Raw genomic sequence first — 19,457 nt, 5'->3', positions numbered from 1 at the left:
TGTATATTTTTAAAACCCAAATTAAGAAATTAGAGTTGCGAAGTTTTCTCTCAGAGGTCGAATAAGAATTCCAGATCTAAAAGCGACGCTACACGTACAGAGATAGAAGTAAGAGATTGCCGTAATTACGTTTAATAGTTCTCAAACTATTTATACACACTTATGTCATGTTATAACCATCTTTGGATATTAAACGCATGCTATTCCATTCCGCTTTATTTGTAAATAATTAGATATAAGCTGTAATTTTCGTTAATGAAAACATTGTATTTTACCAACGGTGTTGTTTGCCTACTTATAATATACGGTAATAATAATTGTGTACGGGATTGCTTTTTTTTTTTCCTTTTTTCGAAACGTGTGTAAGAAGGATGTATTGTATTATATACATAGAGGTGATGTAAATTACACGGAAGGGTAGAAAAAACACTACCCCTCATTTGGTAACCGCATTAACCATAAAAGTTAACTCAGTTTTACCGCTGCGGTACGCCATATGGAAGCGTGAAAGGACATCGATTTAACGCCACCGAATAACCACTCGATCGGAACCAGTCGCGCGATAAGGGATAATAAACCAGTAAAAAAATTAAGGACACGCCAAATTTTTAAATACTAAAACAAATGTCATGTCGAAACCTCCACATACACATTCTGCGCGTAGTCGTAGGTATCTCACAAATATCAGATCGGGTTTAATTTCGTCTTTGAAATTTCACAGTTGAGCACCTCTGGTTATGGTTCATTTCGGCCGCCACCTTCGCCGCCCCTGGCGACGGACTCCGATTATTATTTTACGACCCCTTCATTGTTTTAATGGGGTAAACAACCACAACCCCAACGCGGTATGGAAAAACTTATTCTATCCGTAGCCGTTTGTATTGCTGGCCCTCCTCTTTGTTCTGTTCTGATGAATGTCGCGAATAATTATTTAATTTAAAGTAATCTAAATGAAAGGACCAATTAATTAATCATCGACTGTTAACCTTTGGACACTCTTCATTACAACTGTACATACAATTGATGCAAATTTTATTTCGATGCGAATTTCGAAAATAAATATTACAATTAACAGAAGTTGATAAGAATGCAAGAGATTGGGCCGTGACCATTGACAAAGACACATGCTTATTTGTACGCAGACGGCTGGGAGAGCGTTTAAGGGTGGAATGAGGGGGAAGTGGGTGGCTGAGGGGAATGAAGGGGTGATGCGAATTGAACATAAAGGCTGTGCATGTTGAAACCGCCAACGACAATAGCCTCGAGTGTCCTTTCCAAAACCTCCCATTTGTACTTCAACGGGCACAACACTTATTACTAAAGGGCGGATAGAGAGCGTGCTTTTTCCAGGAATCACGGCGTTTTGGGTCTATTCACAAAGCCAGAGTGCAATAAAAAAAGGTTCGGCGAACCTTTAACAAAGGTTCATCATAAAAATGAACAATGCACAACGAACAATAAACAAAGAACGGCACGCTTCCGGTCCTACCTCTACTTATTACTCCATAAAACTAAATTTTTACGGCATCGTCTTAAAGATTTGAATAAGTTAAGGGAACTAAATACATATATTACAATTCATTTAACTTAAAGGCACAATTAATCGGAAGGACATTTCTTCAGGTCATTATTAATTCGTACAATCTTATTATTTCGACTAGTTTCTCCTACATTTCTTCAAATATAAGAATCACTGTTATTGACCTCTTAATCAAACCCATGTTAATACTAGGGTAAAATATCACCTAAAAAAATCCAGCGGGTGAGTTTTGGGAAGATTGCGATGGCACAGACTAAGAATGCTAGAGTTATTTTTTGTATGTGCAAAACTACTTTAACTCTTGTTCAATTGTAAGATTTCATTTAGTATTTTTCTGGTTGACATTTCAATAAATAGTTTTAGAAATGAATTGATATGCGAAAATGTGATTTGAAATTAATATTAAAACTTATTACTTTTGTATATGCCATTGCCAAAGGAATGGGACATTATTTTGGATATTTTACAAAGTTTCAGGATCTAGAATTGTTTATATATATTATTACATATTTACTAACGGTAGTACATATCAAGTTCCTCTCGGGCTAAAATTCGTTTAACAACGGGTACGTAACCGTTATTACAATATGATCGAAGGTAATATTATTTTATATATACAGATAGCGTTGAGGTACTGTTAATCACACATCGATACAAATACACAGAGTCAATTGAAATAGTACAACATTGCGACACGTACAGGCGTTGCTCTCAAGTCGTAACCGCAAACTTGGCATAATTCATCCGAAACCACAGGTTAATAACTCAAAGGGCAAACGAACTGTTGGCGTATAATATAATAATAATAAAACGCACATAATAGTTTCTATCCGCAGCTGTCGAGGGGTTAAATTATATCGAGACGGACGTACGTCGGTTAATCGCACCGCATCAAATAAACTCAAAGGTGCTACAATACTAATTGACCGTAGGTGGTACTGGAATCAATTTCAAAATTAAAACCAGGACCTAATTTCAAATCACCACCATATTATAGATAAATCATCGTACATACATACATGCGTGTACACATTCCCGATCGTCTTCCATCATTGTTTTCATTACGAATCTTCACTAAAGATATTCTTAGGTTGAAAGTTACAGTTATATATTAAATTTGACACATTTGCGTCCTCCAACTATCCATCAATGCGATTCTACATATGTCGAAAGTGACAAAGTGGCTGGAACATATTTAGTGCATCTATGTAAATATGTATGCATATAAAATGTATACAACTATGCATACAATTTGACAATAGCTAGGTCTTTTTTTTGTCAGTATTAGATTTATATAATTATGTGCAAAATAATTATGTGTTAATATAAAAATTCACGCACTTCTCTGCTACTCTGCATGAAGGATCTAAGCCATCAGCAAACTATATATTATAAGGATCGTTGGCCACTATATTCTGTTACTATGCTACCATTCCATGCCTCTTATACATAGGTATATGAGGATGCTTAGATGTGTGTAAGGGGTGACCATGCTGGATCACAACAAAAACATCAGGGTAAAGCCAATCCCAGAAAAACATTCGACGATTAACGAACCATATGACACGAAGAATATTAGAAATGAGGAAACAGACCAGAATACGTGGTACTCACATGGATATATGTAGCTCGTTGATGAAAGCCCAAAAGATGCCCAGATACTACCCGAGACGACCCAGGACAGATGATCCTGGCGATGCCACATTGCATAAGAGAGCCTACCCCCCAAGTAAACGAGACTAATGATAGAGTAAAAGTCGGAATTCTCGACATGGCGGACCCTCTAGGCTCGGAATCCAGGCTCGGTCGACCCGCTCCTTCCTGTCATTGGTTGCCGTGACAGGAAGGAGCGTCAATATCTAGTATTGCCGTGCCCTGAATTAACTCGACTTTTACCTTTTACCGGATCCTTTATTCAGAATTATCTATTTTCACTTCATCATCATCATTTGCATCATCATCATCATTTACTGCTGGATGAAGATCTCTCCTAGACGCTTCTATTCGTTTCTGTTTTGCGCAAATCTCTTCCATCTCACCTCACAAATTTTCATTCACCCAACTTCCTTGCGGCTTTTCTTTAAACTTTTGACATTCTCTCGGGTACCATTCTAGCATTTATTTCATACATACTTCTTGCAACGTGAACTGTCATTTCAATCTCTATACTCTCTCCATTATATCCAATAATCTTGTCATACTTCTCACCCACGTATTTCGTTTCCAATATTTCCACGCTATGCAGAGCATAAAGCGTTCCATATTTTTTTTAGTTCATTGGACTTTGTGTAGCATTTTATACACACACAATTTACTTTTATTTTATTTAAATTGGCACACATACAGAATAAAATATAAAAGGAAGCTGTACAGTGAGATAAAAAATATACAAATATAAATGAAAATACTATATTCCATGTACAGTGAGCACCACGTGGTAATATAAAGAAAATAACAAAAGATAAATTACAAAAACATATTAAAATTAAAAAATAACGAATGACAATGAAGGTGAAGAAGAAAATCATCCACAGATTTGCTTCTTCACCTTAGCCCTAAAAATACTGAAAGAGTCAGCAAAAAGGTCGGGACAATCATTTATACCATCGTAAAGACGGCATATCTATACGAGCGATTGCACTAATAAGTGATGTTATGACAAATTGGTGTATAGAAGAGATACAATTACATATATGCGTTCAAAATTGCCACCTCCTTATAATTTCAATCTAATACCGAATGTTTTCGTATTTCTGCGTGTCCAATTCCGTGGTTCTCTGTATCACAATTAATTTCTTTATAAATCGACTATCAAATCGGACATATGTATGTAGTATGTAAGTGTATACTTTCAATCAAATCCAATCAAAGATGTTATACTTTTGCACCGAATTAATTCGTCATTGTCGAGTGATAGAGGTCGCTAGTTACGCCACCGTTCACTCGCAATTCGATACGCTACCCGAGGTGAAATTAATTCTCCCCCACACATCCGAGTTTATACATATTAGGTATATTATATTTATTAATCGTGCTAATTTCGCTCGGCACCGGCTCGGTGGGCAATTCTCGACATTAGCGCACTGTGGCGAGTGTCGTCTGTCAATTAAACGCCGAGCCGTAATTATCGCGACAATTTAACCCTTTGTCGGCGGGCGCCGGGGACCCCGCGGAGCCCCGTTCGGTGGGGTGAAGGGATGAGGAGCCCCCGGGGGCGCCGGGGCTTTGTTCGTAAATTGGTCTTTGTGCTACGACGACTACGACGTAGACACCCGATGCCGGATTGTCGAGTGTCGTTTTAATGATCGTCAAATTGCCCCGGCCATGCGAGGGTTAAACGCAGCCCACGAAAATTGAAACCGTACGTATGAAAATAAACTCCAATCTAATCTCATCTTCTTTAAGTACTTTCAAAATTAAATTCAAGTCTTCAAAATTATGTACATATACATACCTACATCCACAGCACAAACACTTACAGTTCGATTTTTATTTACTTCACATTACTATTTATATTTAATAAAATATCTATTCGATTTTGGGGTTACCGATAGTGTGGAATTTCTTTTTGGTAGTACTCAGTAGTCACAAATGTACAACTACTTGGCCTTATAGTTTATTTAGTCAAAGTGTGTTTTACATAGAACTAAAATGACATTGACATTTTTGTTATCCGATTATGGTATTTTCTAAAATAATACCTAACATTAAAATAAAACATTTCATTATATCCGTTGCACATAAATAAATATGAACATAACATTTGTATGTATATAGAAATGCAATAAAACTATTATACACATCATATTTCAAACGGGTAAATAAATAATGATATGATATCCTAGCTTTCTAAGTATAGCGTCCGGATGAGACATCGGTATATCATTACGATATATCACATAAACGGAACCGTTCTATGTATGTATGTACGTAGATAAATAGAAAACGACCAAGGTTTTTCATTGTCGTAGCAATTCCCCATAATCCATAGCGACAACCACCAACTGCACATTATCATTGGAGCGGTGCATAATATAATATTTGCTCAGAGCGGTAGCTAGGCTACTACCGATTACCATAAAGTACGACGATAGCGGATCGAAAGCAGTAAATTTCAAGTAAATTACAACACAAACTACCCACTGGTGTATTGGAGACACCCTTAGGGGGGTCGTAGTCGTAACGGTGACCGTAGCCAAGTGTCCCAAAGTAAGGTGGGGGAGGGTTCGGGCTCCTATTTCGGTTAATTCGAGTTATTTACTGCCGTCGCAATTAAGCCATTAATCAAACTTTGACGTTGACGTCGCCGGAGAGCGAAACATTTCGTACCATGTATACGTGTATTTGTACATACATACATATATTCGTTTATTCGTTGTATTATGTACCTACTACGTGTGCCGCGTAATTCGAAAGAAACGCTTAAATTGCATTTCCGAGAACGTGGCGTGCCATCGGTCAGTTAAGCGCGATAGATCTGCTTTTCGTTCGCAACTTTAAATTGAAATGATTCGTTCAAAAGCGTAGTCGAAAAATACATATGTACGTATTCTGAAAGCTTTGTATTTAATTTTGAAGAAAACGAATGAAATATATACCTTGTAAAAATATCATTCGATTCCTTTAAAAGATCCATTTTCACCCTTTTCATATTTCACATTTTCTTTAAAAGATACAACGCTCGAAAAAGAAAATAAATTCAGATATATGTATATAAAAAGCATTATCGTTTATAAACATATCTAAATATCGCATTTTAAAAATTCATAAATTAAGTTCTTAATTTATGAATTTTTATGTTGTATTAAACCTAGATTTAAAACATTAACTCTATATTACATTAACTATAGCAGTAATAAATTCAAAGAGGAAATTGCAATAGGTACTTACATGATTGATTGATTTTGATTTTTAAATGCTTTCATTGTTCATATGTATGTACATATGTATATGCTTACAATACATATCAAATATATTTTTTAATATCTACTCATCCAGTCATAATTATCTAATTTTATACGTTTATTATTCTTAGTATAATAATATCTTATTTTAATGTTAGTGTTTAAGGAATAATATAAAAAAAAGCTCAAAACCTATCTGCAATATTTTTTTAAACTGAACGATATACTCGTATGTACTTATGTAATATGATTATTTGTAAGGAAAAGCGAATAAAAATTATTAAAATTTTATGAAAATATTTTCTCGTATACTTTATAATATAAATTACATAAAATCGCTAGGATATTTTTAAGCATTTAAGTGCCCGTTTTCTAAACTTTGTATTTTCGAAGTCACTTTAATAGAGGTATGCGAGGGCCGTATTACGTATAAGAGAGGTCCTTGGAGTCCTCTTCGGATTGCCTTGATTAGTCGTCGGCAACCGCCGACATCTTCCTCGTCATTTTTTTTTTAACCTTTTGTCTCCGTCTTCTTTTTTTCGGTTGTCGTTCAGCGGTTCTGAAGAAAAAAGCCATCAACGACGTAATGGAAAGTGGCGCCGCCCTGGCGCAAGCTCCCGAAACACGCACGTCATAATATTACAAGTCCTTGGCACACAGTCAAAATATAACAACCGATACTCGAATAATATAATAATTAAAAATGTGACAACTCACAAGCCTGTCAATGGAATGTTAGCTCAAAGTTACACCTAAAGCAAAACTGAGAATTTCTTCCTTATCTTAAAAATAAAGGAGTCTCAGTTTCCTTAGCACTGCAAACTCCAACTTACATATATACAATATATTACAGACGTATGTGTAATCGGATCAAATTCTTCCATATTTTAAATTAAGCTAATCCGAATATAAAATAATAATAATGCGTGATATACAGGGTTGTTGTTCTGGGCTAATTCGCTTTTTTATAGCAAGCCCTGGAGAAAGGTACAAAAGCTTTTGGATCATAATTGGAAATAGAGCGAACCCAAGAGGCAACTCAAAATAAGGACGCGCGTATCGAGGACATGAGTCCAGGCCATCGAGATTATTAGGGCTATTAGTTCAAGAGGACAGACAGGTAATTCCGAAGGTTCCCCCCGGTTCTACCTGAGTAAAGCGTATCTACCTACAAACAAACGCACTTTTCCATCACCTACGGTGTTCAGGAAGTTGTTCAAGCATTATTGCCGCTATAAAACTGTTCAAAATACTAATACACCTGTTCATTTTTTTTTCAATATTTCAAACAAACTTTCACATTCAGTTTACTATCAATATGCACGTAACATCGACGTAGACATCATCATTGAACGTATGATCAACCAGTATCGTAATCAATTATTTATTAGAATTCACCATAACTGATCTGTCTACACGAAATCCAAACTAAAATCAATAGACCATTATAATTCTGAAATTTCAACACAACACTCGATTGATATAACATATTAATTAATACCAGTTTCATAAGGCACTTTTAAATAACTGAACTAAAAGTCAACCGTCTCAGTTTTAATCCCATTTTTTTATACTGAAGAATGTACCGTGAAATAGCGCAAAAACTGTCAATATTTCAACTATAATATAATATTAAGGTGTTCAGATTGTGTAACGAATTTACAATCGATGGATTCGATTTATATTTCTGATACTAAATGTATTAAATTGTATGGTAAATATTTTTTTTAATAATTGCAATTTTTTTAATAGCTAACATGAGATGAACTCCTTATATTTATAAGGAGTTCATCTCATGTAAGATTGATTTAAAAATATATTATTTCTGAGATTATGATCGAAAGCTATCGTTAAAATTTCTGAAGGGATCTGTTGCACCTACGTGTATGTATTATATATAGCCAATATATCATTATATGTATTCATCCCCAAGGACATAAAAGTAAACGTTCTCATTTCTCCCTTCGTGGTCTCATCCCCTCTTGCGTAATGAACCCTTCAATGCATCGGGGTAATAACTGCGGATAAGTGGTCATCATCCGTTGCCAGTTGCAGCAGGGTATTGAGGTGCATCCGTGTGTTTCCCTCATAATGTATTAAATACATAGATATTTTTTGGGTCATTCTCTTGTATAAAACGGACGAGTAATCTCGGTGGTTATCGGGTACGTTTTGTATTAAAACAAAATGTATGTTTTTAAGTCGGTCTCGTTCGCGTGTAATTACTGTAATTACAACCTTTACAATCAATATAATTCTTGAGATACGTGGCACACCGATGACTTTACTTCGGTTTCTTAATGAACGAAGGCGAATATAATAATTTCATAATAACACTGAAGTATAAGCGGGTAATTTTCACGGAATATTAACGCATATTGTTTCTACATACATATATGTACATACATACATAAGTATGCGTCAAATTGAATTGGCGAAACACCTGATTATTTACTTCTTTTAAGTTGGTAATTTGAAGACACAATAATAATTAACTGAACATGAAAGTTGTCAAAAATATGGAAATAATTCTGGCCGGGCGAGGAGCGTAATTAATTAGAAAACTTCCGCATTGTGTCAAATAAAAAAAGCAAACTTTATAAGTTATACTAAGTTTGGATCAATAGTAATATTATTAAATATGTGTTTATATCTGATCTTATTTTCATGTGATTTGGATCCTTCAGATAAAATTACATCCATACATGCTAGACATTCACTGAAAAATATTGATTTTACTCTCAATACAAATGAGAATACACTCGGTTCTGTTCGAAATTTTTGAACTATTCACCGCTCCAGTATGTTGAGTTTAGGATAAATATGTACATATGCTTCTAGATAAAATGGGGCTACCTAGAACTAATCCAGATTTTGAAAAACTAATACGTAAATTAGTGAGGAAATCGTGATTTGGTAAAATATATGTACAATTTTTAATAAGAGATGGGTACAAATATTAGTCCTCGACTCAAGTAGAACAAGAGCTAAATAAATACATTGCGCAATACATTTTCAATTATGTAAAATCATGCTACTTTCAAAACACAGCGTTAAGCTTTACCTATGTACATACATATATCAGATTTAGATAATACAGTTCTTTAAGATTTTTCAATAGGCCGGAATTCAGACGTATGTATGTGTGTATGTAGATAAATTTATAAAACGATTGATTACGTATTCGCCGTCGGTTACAGCTTGTATAAATTCAGTAAGCACATACTGACGACACAATAACTTCTCCGTGAGATCTATATGTATATAATTACAACGATTACACGTACTTGTATTCAATCTCATTCTGAAAAATCGATCCAGTTTCGGTTTTCTCAGAATTAATATTAGATGCGTTTCCTCGTGCTTCTGGTGGGACACATTAAAACTGTACGCCAGGAGGGATGTTAGCTGCTACACAGGGGTTGTCGAAGGGGTGAAACTCGTCGAGGGCAAGGGGGTGTGAGGAGGTGAAGACACAGGGATGAGGGTAGAAGTGAGGGTCGACAATCGATATAGCGGCGTGGCCAATGGGAACTGTGGGCGTGCCTCGACTACAGGGTGCATCAACAACTGGTGACACATCTGCCCGGTTTGTTACCCGGTTTTTTTACCGGCAGATCCACACAAAGGATTGCGGCTATCAAACTGTGTGCGGGGAATCCCCGATCCGCCATCCCATTGTTGTTCTCCGTGCACGTAGACTTGCTATTCATATTGACTCATTGTAAAATTTTCAACTTTTGTATCAATAACTAAATGTACTCTGAATTGCACAGTGAAATATCGATTCCGTGTTTTGCTGACTGGTTAGATAATTGATTGCTTAATTTTTGGTATAATTTGATACATTTAAATGTGAAAGTTATAAATATGATTCATAAACTATCTATGTATGTATGCAAAATGTACATGTTCAAGTGTTGACTCTGGTTCTTTCATAAACATACTAGTTTGTTCATACACGAACTATAAGTTTAAGTAGTAAAATTCAAAAGCTATCTTCAAATAGATTCCCATCAGGTGTCGCATACAACTTTTATCCATCAAAATTTTTGAGCTGTCAGTTAAAATAGGAAATCCTATGAAAACGGCACCAAAACCTTGCTTTAATTCCCACAATTTTAAAATATTTCAACCCAGTACGTTTACATATAAGACAGATAATGGAAGACGTTTTAAACGATAGAAAATACTTAAAATTATGCCTAATAATTTGTGCATGAACAAACTAGTTCGTTTGTAAATTTGTTCTTTTGTGTACAGTATTACTAACTAGATTAGTTCGTGTGTTAATAAACTACATAGTACGTTCACGACCGAATGAGATGTACACTTGCTCTGTAACATATTGACGTAGTTCTGATCATTGAAACTCACATTATTAATCAAAAAAATTAGATTTTAGAAATTATGTACATGTGTAGGTAAGTCACAGTACATATGTATGTACATAAATATATACTAATATTACTGTTGCTTATTATTATTAATTGTTTTACATTCTTTTGCTTTGACATTTTATAAAAATATTCGTCTTTTTTCAATATGAAAATTCTTCTCAAAAATTTCGATTAAATTATTGTCATAAAATTCATTTAGTTTAAGTAGAGCAATAACATTTGATTAACACTAAGAAATTGAAATAAATATGTCTCGTTTATATGTCAGGATAGCACCAGATACTTTATCCTAATCATCATCGAGAATTTGACATGATAGTGAAGCTTTTTTGCATGTATATATGTACATATACATATGTTAATATGTATGTGTGTATATAAATAGAATATATGTACTTCTAGATCAAAATAACCATTAAAATTATTTGAATAAACAAATCAGAGTCAAATTTAGTTCGAAATAACTAAATTGAACATGATTCAATTTAAATTCCATATTCAAATTCAAAATCGTCGTCTCCCATGAATGTAATACAAGCTATACGGACATAATTTTCTGCTTCATTTATTAGTCGCCTACATTAATCAACATGATAAATGCCCAAAGTAAATCAGTTCACATTGTAAATGCACCTAACTTATGTTAGTTGAAATAATTAATAGCGATAATAAAGCGGCTCGACTGTCAATTGCTTCGACCGCACCGGGAATATTTCGAATGAGTGTGTACCGCCCATAAATTAGCAACGCTTGGGGACACTACCTATGTATTCCGAGCTACCGTATTTTAATATCATTTTTTGTCCGTTTCAATATTTTCAAATTATCAATTATCGGTGGCGATAAGGCCCGCGGCTTCGGACTCGGATAAAAAGGCGAAGAAGTTACGAGGCGGCGGGCTTAATTAATCGCGGCTTTGGAGCGATCTCGGAGGATTCGAACCCTTGTTTGTTGTGAGAGGACGACCGGCCGGCCGCGCCACAGTTTGAGAAGCTCGCACAGAAAAACCGGTAGCACCGAATTTGAATAAAGCCCTCGAGGCAGCGCGGCCTTTGTTGCGAGAGCCGTGAGAGCGACTCTACACACGCATCTGGACATGTGTGATTTTTATTCTTATTGTACATATACGCAGTACAATTTATTTTCAAATGATCGATTCTGCGCCCACGTAGTGAGAGTTGGTATACCAGTATTAGGATAGATCCAGAGCTCTCAACCTTTTCGATGTGCTTGCGGAAATTTATTTTTATTGTGCGCTTCTTCGAACAACGATATCGATCTCATCAAAATAATTTACAGCCTTTCGCCATCACCTGGATGAAGGCCTCTCAACACACTTCCATTCGTCTCTGTTTTGGGAAATTTTCATCATCTCATCTCATACATTTTTCTAATTTCATCCACCCATCTTGACTGTTGCCTACCTTGCACCTCTAACATTCTCACGAGTACCATTCGAGCACTTCTTTCGTCCGTTCTGCTAGCAACGTGACCCGCCCATTGCTATTTCAGTATTTTTATTATCTGCATTATATCCACTATGCTTGTCATACTTCTCAACCACGTATTCAGTTTTCTGTCTCTCCTCGTTGTACTGAAAATAAATCGTTCCATACTTCCTTGGAAGAATATTCATCTATTTTGATATGTCTGATTAGTTTGTCATTCCATATCGTTTAAAACTTGAGTTTATTTATAATCATTTGATTAAATTTACTATTGTTACTAGTTAACTATTTTATCGCGTATTATAAATGACGCTATGCCCTAGTAAAAGTAGCGTATTTTATTCCCTAGGTAAAGTCTCCATAAATGTATGTATCTACCTCGTATGTAAGAAATTTGTTTCAGTTTTAAAAATTTCTAATGTACATATCTATATGTACTTATGTAAGTTTCATATATGTACATACATACATACGTACATACATTTAAAACCTGTTCAATAAAAATTTTCAAGTTGTAGCAATTATTTATTATTATTTATTTATTTATTTTAAACAGACCATTGTGGCATAACAGGAATTCCTAAAGCGCCACAATGGTCAAAAAATATAACACAAAAAAGAAAAAAAACAAAATAACAATTAAACATAAACATAAATACATCCATACATACATAAAAAATAGCATTTATAATAACAGATAAAGTAAAAATATCAAATAAAATATAGCATAAGGAATGCCTTGCACCTACAGCCAGTTTCAGTTTCAATATATTTATGAAACTTAAATGTTGAATGCAAAATGAAATATGGAAAGATGCTTTGAATATTAAGAAAATATTGAAAGGGTAATATCCAAGTGAAAAGTCATATGACCAAAGGTAGATTTTTGAGCTTTTTTTCTTCTATTATACACTAATATTAAAATAAGACGAACATGAACAGTAACAAAAAAAGGAGTATTCAAAAATATTTAAGTTCTTAATTCAAAGTACCTAGTAAAGGTTGATAGAAGTACATTTGATTTTCGATTTGATTTTTAACAGCTTTTTATTATTACTAAATTATGTTCACAATACATCTTATATCTGTTTTAATAGCTACTGATCATTTTCTATTTTACAATTTTAATTTAATTTTGTTAGTAATCGTAGTATTATATTATTATAATGTTAATGTACAGCATAATAGGAAAAATAGCTCAAAAGCCTATTGACAATGATAGAAGTACATAATGTGTATACGTATACTAGAGTTCATATTAAATAGGAAAATGTAGATACAATTTTATTAAATATGTTTATATTCACATATGTACATATGTAATAGTTTGGTACTTCTACAACTTTTCCCATCCCCGACAGACTTCCACTTACAAATGTATGTATGTATGGTGTTAAAATTTATGTTCGTATTACCCAGTAGCAACCAACAGTTTTAATTACGACCTATCATGAGTTATGTATCAAGTTTTAGCTCAACGTTTGTGATATATAGAGCGAGTTTCGAATTGGACGCTTTGTGTACGTTCACTAGACACCGATTTAAATTTTCGATCGAAACTATTAAAGCTTATATTATTTGTTTATTGTGAGGAAAATCTCTACTAATGGATGCGATGTAGATTTTGCTCGTTCAAACTACCTGAGAGACTTTAGGCGAGGGAGTTAGTTACAGATTAATTGATCTACTCTCGGTGTGTTCTTTCGCCAGTCATCTGTTATTATACTGATGTAGGAATGACTTCTGTATTGGCCTCGGGGTTTCACAAACCCGACTCGCCTCTCCCGGTCGATCGATAACTAATTTGTGAAGGTTACTAACCGATTTAGTTAAACCCAAAAAAATGATACTCACATAAATAAAAACCGGCGCGAACGCAGCTTGCCGTGATTAAAATTTATATAGATTCATAAAAAAAATTATAATATATATTATACCACTTGTAATTGTATGCAGAAATTTCGGGGTTTTCTTTTTATGGGAAAGCTCGCGTGCAACAATAAAATGTCGTTTAGTCAGCTCGTTTTTACGACGCAGGGAGAGAGATGAGACGGAACTTTCCCTCCTTTGATTGTGAGAGGAAGTGCGTTTAGTACTCGAAGTACTTGGGGGTACTTGAAAGATTGGAGAGTTGCGGCAATTCTCCGTTTCCCGTCCGATCTGGGGGAGGACCAGAGGGCGTGGCCCTCAGATAGCCCTGGGGAACACTCTCGCTTTCTTCTCCTGCGAAACCCTCACCTATTATCGTTGCACACTTTTTGAATCAACCCCCACACCTCGGTGTGCTCAACCGAAAGCCGCAAAAGTCAAACAATACTCTCATCCTTCAATAAATCTAATGCAATCAACACAATACCGTGTGAATTAAAGCTCATAAAATTATTCCATAAATCATACTATCTCTTAAACACTGTTGGTGAGTGGCTGGATAGTTTTAAACAGCCAATATTTTTAAATGAAATGATAGACGTAAGTTTATCCTTCAACATGTATATTGATAAGAGTGATTTCGTTGAAAATATTTCACTTATAATACATGCATATGTAATTTGAAATATCTAACTCCTTTAGAATCCAGTCAGCGTCTGAGTGCACGTGCTTGTTTTATTTTGATAAGGGTATTTGTAGTGTCCTTGAGTGTGTCACAGGTGCTAGTCTGAAGGTCTCCGCTTCTCATCATCAGCGTCTGACCGTGAAGAATCGTCTTCGATATATTGTTTTAGTCGTAGCACTCCGGGTTGGGTAATAGGTTTCGTGAACATCATCAGGGGTCAATTTTGTCCTGGGTGTCCGGAGATGAGAGGTGGTAAAGGGGCCCAGTGGCGGCTGCCTCACAAAGGTCCTCTCTCTCTCCTATTAAATAATAACCGGCCGGCGCTCACGGTCCAGACATTAATTTCCTGTCTACCCTGTAGATGTGTTTGTGTCGATCTCTTCTGGCGAGCGCCTTCTACCTGCCCAAATTAGCGACGGTGGCGCCACTAAAGCCACTCGCTTGGCCCTTAAAAGCTCCCAACGACGCTTTTTTTACTACCCCTCCTGCAACTATAATGACTTTTAATTTTGTAATAGTCCAACCTTTGTCAACGTCAATACTGAGCCGACAGTTTCAAACGTACTTTTAATGCTACGTATTTTTATTATCTTGTATTATTCGACTTGAGAACTATGTAAGTCTTCAAAATTGCACTAATTCATAAATGTATAAAAGAAAAATCAAGAATTTTAGGCTGCATGCTAAAACGAATCCGTTTCATTTGAATCGAACACAGAACACGAATTAATGTGAATCATGAATTAAATTCTACAATTAAACTAGTTATGGTAATATTAATTGATCAAAATATCAATCATCAAATATAAATATTACTAAATTTTATATAAAATAATGACATAAATAAAACCAGACAATTCTTTAATAATAAACTAGTATTATATTTTAAACATTATACAATAAATAATAATAATAATATTCAATTATTAAATTTTTGATTTTTATTGTTTTACGTATATAATGACACTGCATAAAAGCAATTTAAAGGCGCAGAAAACAAAAATAAACTAACAAGTCGTTGTTTGTTTCTCGAAATCCATTTTGTGCAATATAATATAATATTATACCACATCCGATTGCAATGATTATGCATTATCCATTAGCAATGAAATTTCTATAAATCTAATTGCACAAAAGTAAACAGGATTTTACAATTTACATTACCTTGGTATAATTTTGGAAGCTTCAATAAATATCCGCTAAAACATGTTGACGAGAATTACATACATACATACATACATTCAAGCTTTTCATATTTATTTCCAATATTATGTGCAAAAATTTCGATTTACAATAAAGTCGTTTGATGTATTATAGCCAAGTGTTAAAATAAAATTAAAAAATAAATAAATTATTCGTGGGTAGATCTTTATAATATACTCTTGTACATACATAGTATAAGTAGTGTAAATCTATTTTAGTATCCATCAACTTGTAGCAACGCTTTATCGCATACCCATTATCCGCATATGGTAAACATTTAATATGTAAATAATATTATAATTTATATTTTATTTTCATTTAACGAACATAAACGACGCGGATAGCATAAATAAATCAATTTTTAACGCCGCAGCAATTTTCCAACGATTATGCCGCGCTGAAACTTCTGCGAAATTATTTTAAATCGCGCTAAAAAGCCACGACGCCCTTGCAACAAAATGCAAACCTTTTTTTTTCTTCGCCTTTTTCTCTTAACCATTATTATTTTTGCCAATTATGCAAATGCGCACTTGTTAACCTCCTCGGTTCGCAAATAAAATAATTTATTATCGTCGCAATCCCGCGTAAGTTTCGACGACTGTTGAACTTCATTGTTGTGTGTACATACTACATAGTTCGAAGAGACGACCCGAGGCGTAAAAAATCGTGAGAAAACCTAATGATACAGTGGTCGTCAGCCTTTTTTTTACGGCCTTTATTTATTTCATTTTTCTCCGGTCGTTAACGTTGAACGGGTCTCAATGGAAGCCTGCCGAATCTTCGTTAAACAATCGCTTAATCTCCATTGATAAATCGACCGCGGCTAATTTTATTTTTTTCCGGTCGTATTATAACAATGGCCTTTTCCGCCAAAATGGCGTATTTTTGTATCGACAAAAAATATATATTAAACGCGCTGTATAATGCCCTCGAAAACCGCATCATTACAGAATGCGGCGGGTCTCTTTTCTACACACACTCGCAATCACGGAGATTGCTTTGAACAATTTAGACGTTTTTTTTTGTTCAGATTAATTTTGCAATTTTGACAAAATTCGGGGTGATAATAGTCTACGCCCTCTACGGTTTCATTCATGTTCGATTTTAACGACTTACGATTTTCTTTTCATATACCCTATCTTTATATGGTGGTTCAAATGAAAAGGTCGAAATTTCGTTGCAGGTAAACAATAATTCTGAGAATCAATCTCAAACGCGTATCATTTTAAAAATCAGTGTTCACCAAGATAGCAAAGAGTACACATGTGTAGACAAATTTTTCATAACATCATTGATTTAAGTAAATACAACATATTCCAAGTTTTGTGCATGCAATTTCACCTATATGCATATATTAAAAAATAGGATAACTGCTTTGTAATTTAAAAATTTTAAACTTTATACTGTGTGCTAAAATTTTCAATTCCATTTAGCACGATTTCATTTTAATAAACTGTTTTTATCAATTTGACTGCAAATTTATGTCTATTTTTTATTGTTCTCAGGAGCATCCTAGTCTGAGAGGAACGCCTTTGGCGATGTTGGCAGCTCAATGTAACAAACTGTCTAGCAAATCGCCTCCACCTCTAGCAGACGCGGCTGTAGGAAAAGGCTTCCATCCATGGAAGAAGAGTCCACAAGGAGGTTCTCCAGGTCCAGGATCCGGTGGTGGAGGAGGAGGAAGAGCGCCTCCCCCGACAGCAGCTCCTTGTTATTCCCGTCCAGCAACCTCATGTGCAGGACCTGCACCTCCAGGATACGGAGGCGATCTATATTTCCCAGGAGCTGGAGGAGCACCGGCAGATCATCAAGCTCTACTAGGCAAAGTCGAATCCCATGGTCTGGGCTCTGTATACTCCAGACACCCATATGAATCGTGGCCTTTCAATGCGGTCGCTGGAGGTGCTCACCATGGAGTTCTTAAAGGAGGAGATGTAAATGCTGGAGCAGGATGGTGGGATGTTCACGGAGCAGCCGGTGGTTGGTTGGACGTTGGAGGAGCTGCCAATATGCATGCAGCTCAGATGGCAGCTAACTATGCTGCAGGATCAGACTATTCTTCACTGAGTCACTCTTTAGCGACGGGTAACACGGCGCATCATTTATTATCATCTGGTCAACATCTACTTCAGGATACGTATAAATCAATGCTGCCAACTCAAGGATTCGGACTGCACCCTTCAGCTCCAGCACCAGCTCCGACTTTACCTCCTGCTCCTTCACCCAGATCGCAGAGGCGCTATACCGGACGCGCGACTTGCGATTGTCCCAATTGCCAAGAAGCTGAGAGGCTAGGTCCAGCCGGTGTCCACTTGAGAAAGAAGAACATTCACAGTTGCCATATACCAGGATGCGGGAAAGTCTACGGAAAGACGTCTCATCTGAAAGCTCATCTCAGATGGCATACAGGCGAACGGCCCTTTGTATGCAACTGGTTGTTTTGCGGGAAGAGGTTCACGAGGTCGGACGAGCTCCAGAGGCACTTGCGAACCCACACGGGGGAGAAGAGGTTCGCATGTCCCGTCTGCAACAAGAGGTTCATGCGATCCGACCACCTCGCAAAACACGTAAAAACCCATAATGGAGGCGGAAGTAAGAAAGGCAGCAGCGAGTCTTGTAGCGACAGTGAAGAAAACAGCCAGGGTGAGATGGCTAGTAGTCCAGGACCGATGGGACCCGGTGGTCCTGGAGTTCGTGGTCGTTCACCACCTTTGGGTCTAGAATTAGCTGGTATAGACGTTAAACCACCTGGACTAGCGTGAGCAAGGTGGGGGCCGGCTCTGCTCTATCCGCAGTACCGCCCCTAACCATTCTATTGTAAATAATAAATATACTTAGAACCATAAGAGACTTAAAAGGCATCGAATGAAACCACGACCAATTGTGAAAATATTGTAATGAATTCTTTTTTTGATTTTTTGTAAGCGTACGTGTTAATTTGTACATATGAAAAAAGTCATTACATATCAGAAACGGAGAGGAGACTATATTAAAAAAAAACGATTGTGATAAGTGTAAATTTGACCTCGCCGTTGTGCAAGTGTGTAAAAAATATGGACGTGTATAAAATGTTTTCTCTGTGTTTACTTTTTACTTTATTTTTATTATCACTATCCGTCTGTAACTGTAATCCTCTCTAATAAGGTACTACATACATACATAAACATAAATATTATATAGGAAACACAACTAAAAGCTAATAGTTCTAAATATTGTTTTCGCTGCAAACGTCAAAACGATACTTATTTGAACGCTCTATTTTGATTTTTTTTAAATGTTGGTTTATTGGTTCATTTTTAATTTAAATTTCTTTTTTATGCGTTAATTCGCAATTGTACGTCCATGTACTACTTAGCTGATTGTAAAATATTATATAAATAAAAAGAAATATTAATATGTCTATTATAT

At 35.5% G+C, this 19,457-nt stretch overlaps 1 protein-coding gene across 1 annotated transcript; it reads left to right on the top strand.

Moving 5' to 3' along the window:
* The first annotated feature begins 15,088 nt into the window (after positions 1–15,088).
* LOC143914092 (transcription factor Sp8-like) lies at positions 15,089–18,921 on the top strand. The gene is made up of 2 exons (XM_077434183.1): positions 15,089–15,175; positions 17,555–18,921. The coding sequence occupies exons 1-2, from the start codon at positions 15,089–15,091 to the stop codon at positions 18,809–18,811; spliced, it is 1,344 nt and encodes a 447-aa protein (XP_077290309.1). The 3' UTR covers positions 18,812–18,921.
* Positions 18,922–19,457: the final 536 nt, after the last annotated feature.

The sequence above is a fragment of the Arctopsyche grandis genome, chromosome 7 (genome assembly GCF_051622035.1).
Source record: "Arctopsyche grandis isolate Sample6627 chromosome 7, ASM5162203v2, whole genome shotgun sequence".
NCBI lineage: Eukaryota > Metazoa > Arthropoda > Insecta > Trichoptera > Hydropsychidae > Arctopsyche > Arctopsyche grandis.
The sequence above is the reverse complement of the archived record's forward strand: the minus strand, read 5'-3'. Positions and strand labels throughout refer to the sequence as shown.

Bases quoted from the DNA above. Each gene is read 5' to 3' on its own strand.
- LOC143914092 (XM_077434183.1), top strand. From the start codon at position 15,089: ATGAGAGGTGGTAAAGGGGCCCAGTGGCGGCTGCCTCACAAAGGTCCT. The intron at 15,176-17,554 runs GTCCAGACATTA...TATTGTTCTCAG, and splicing joins ATAACCGGCCGGCGCTCACG to GAGCATCCTAGTCTGAGAGG.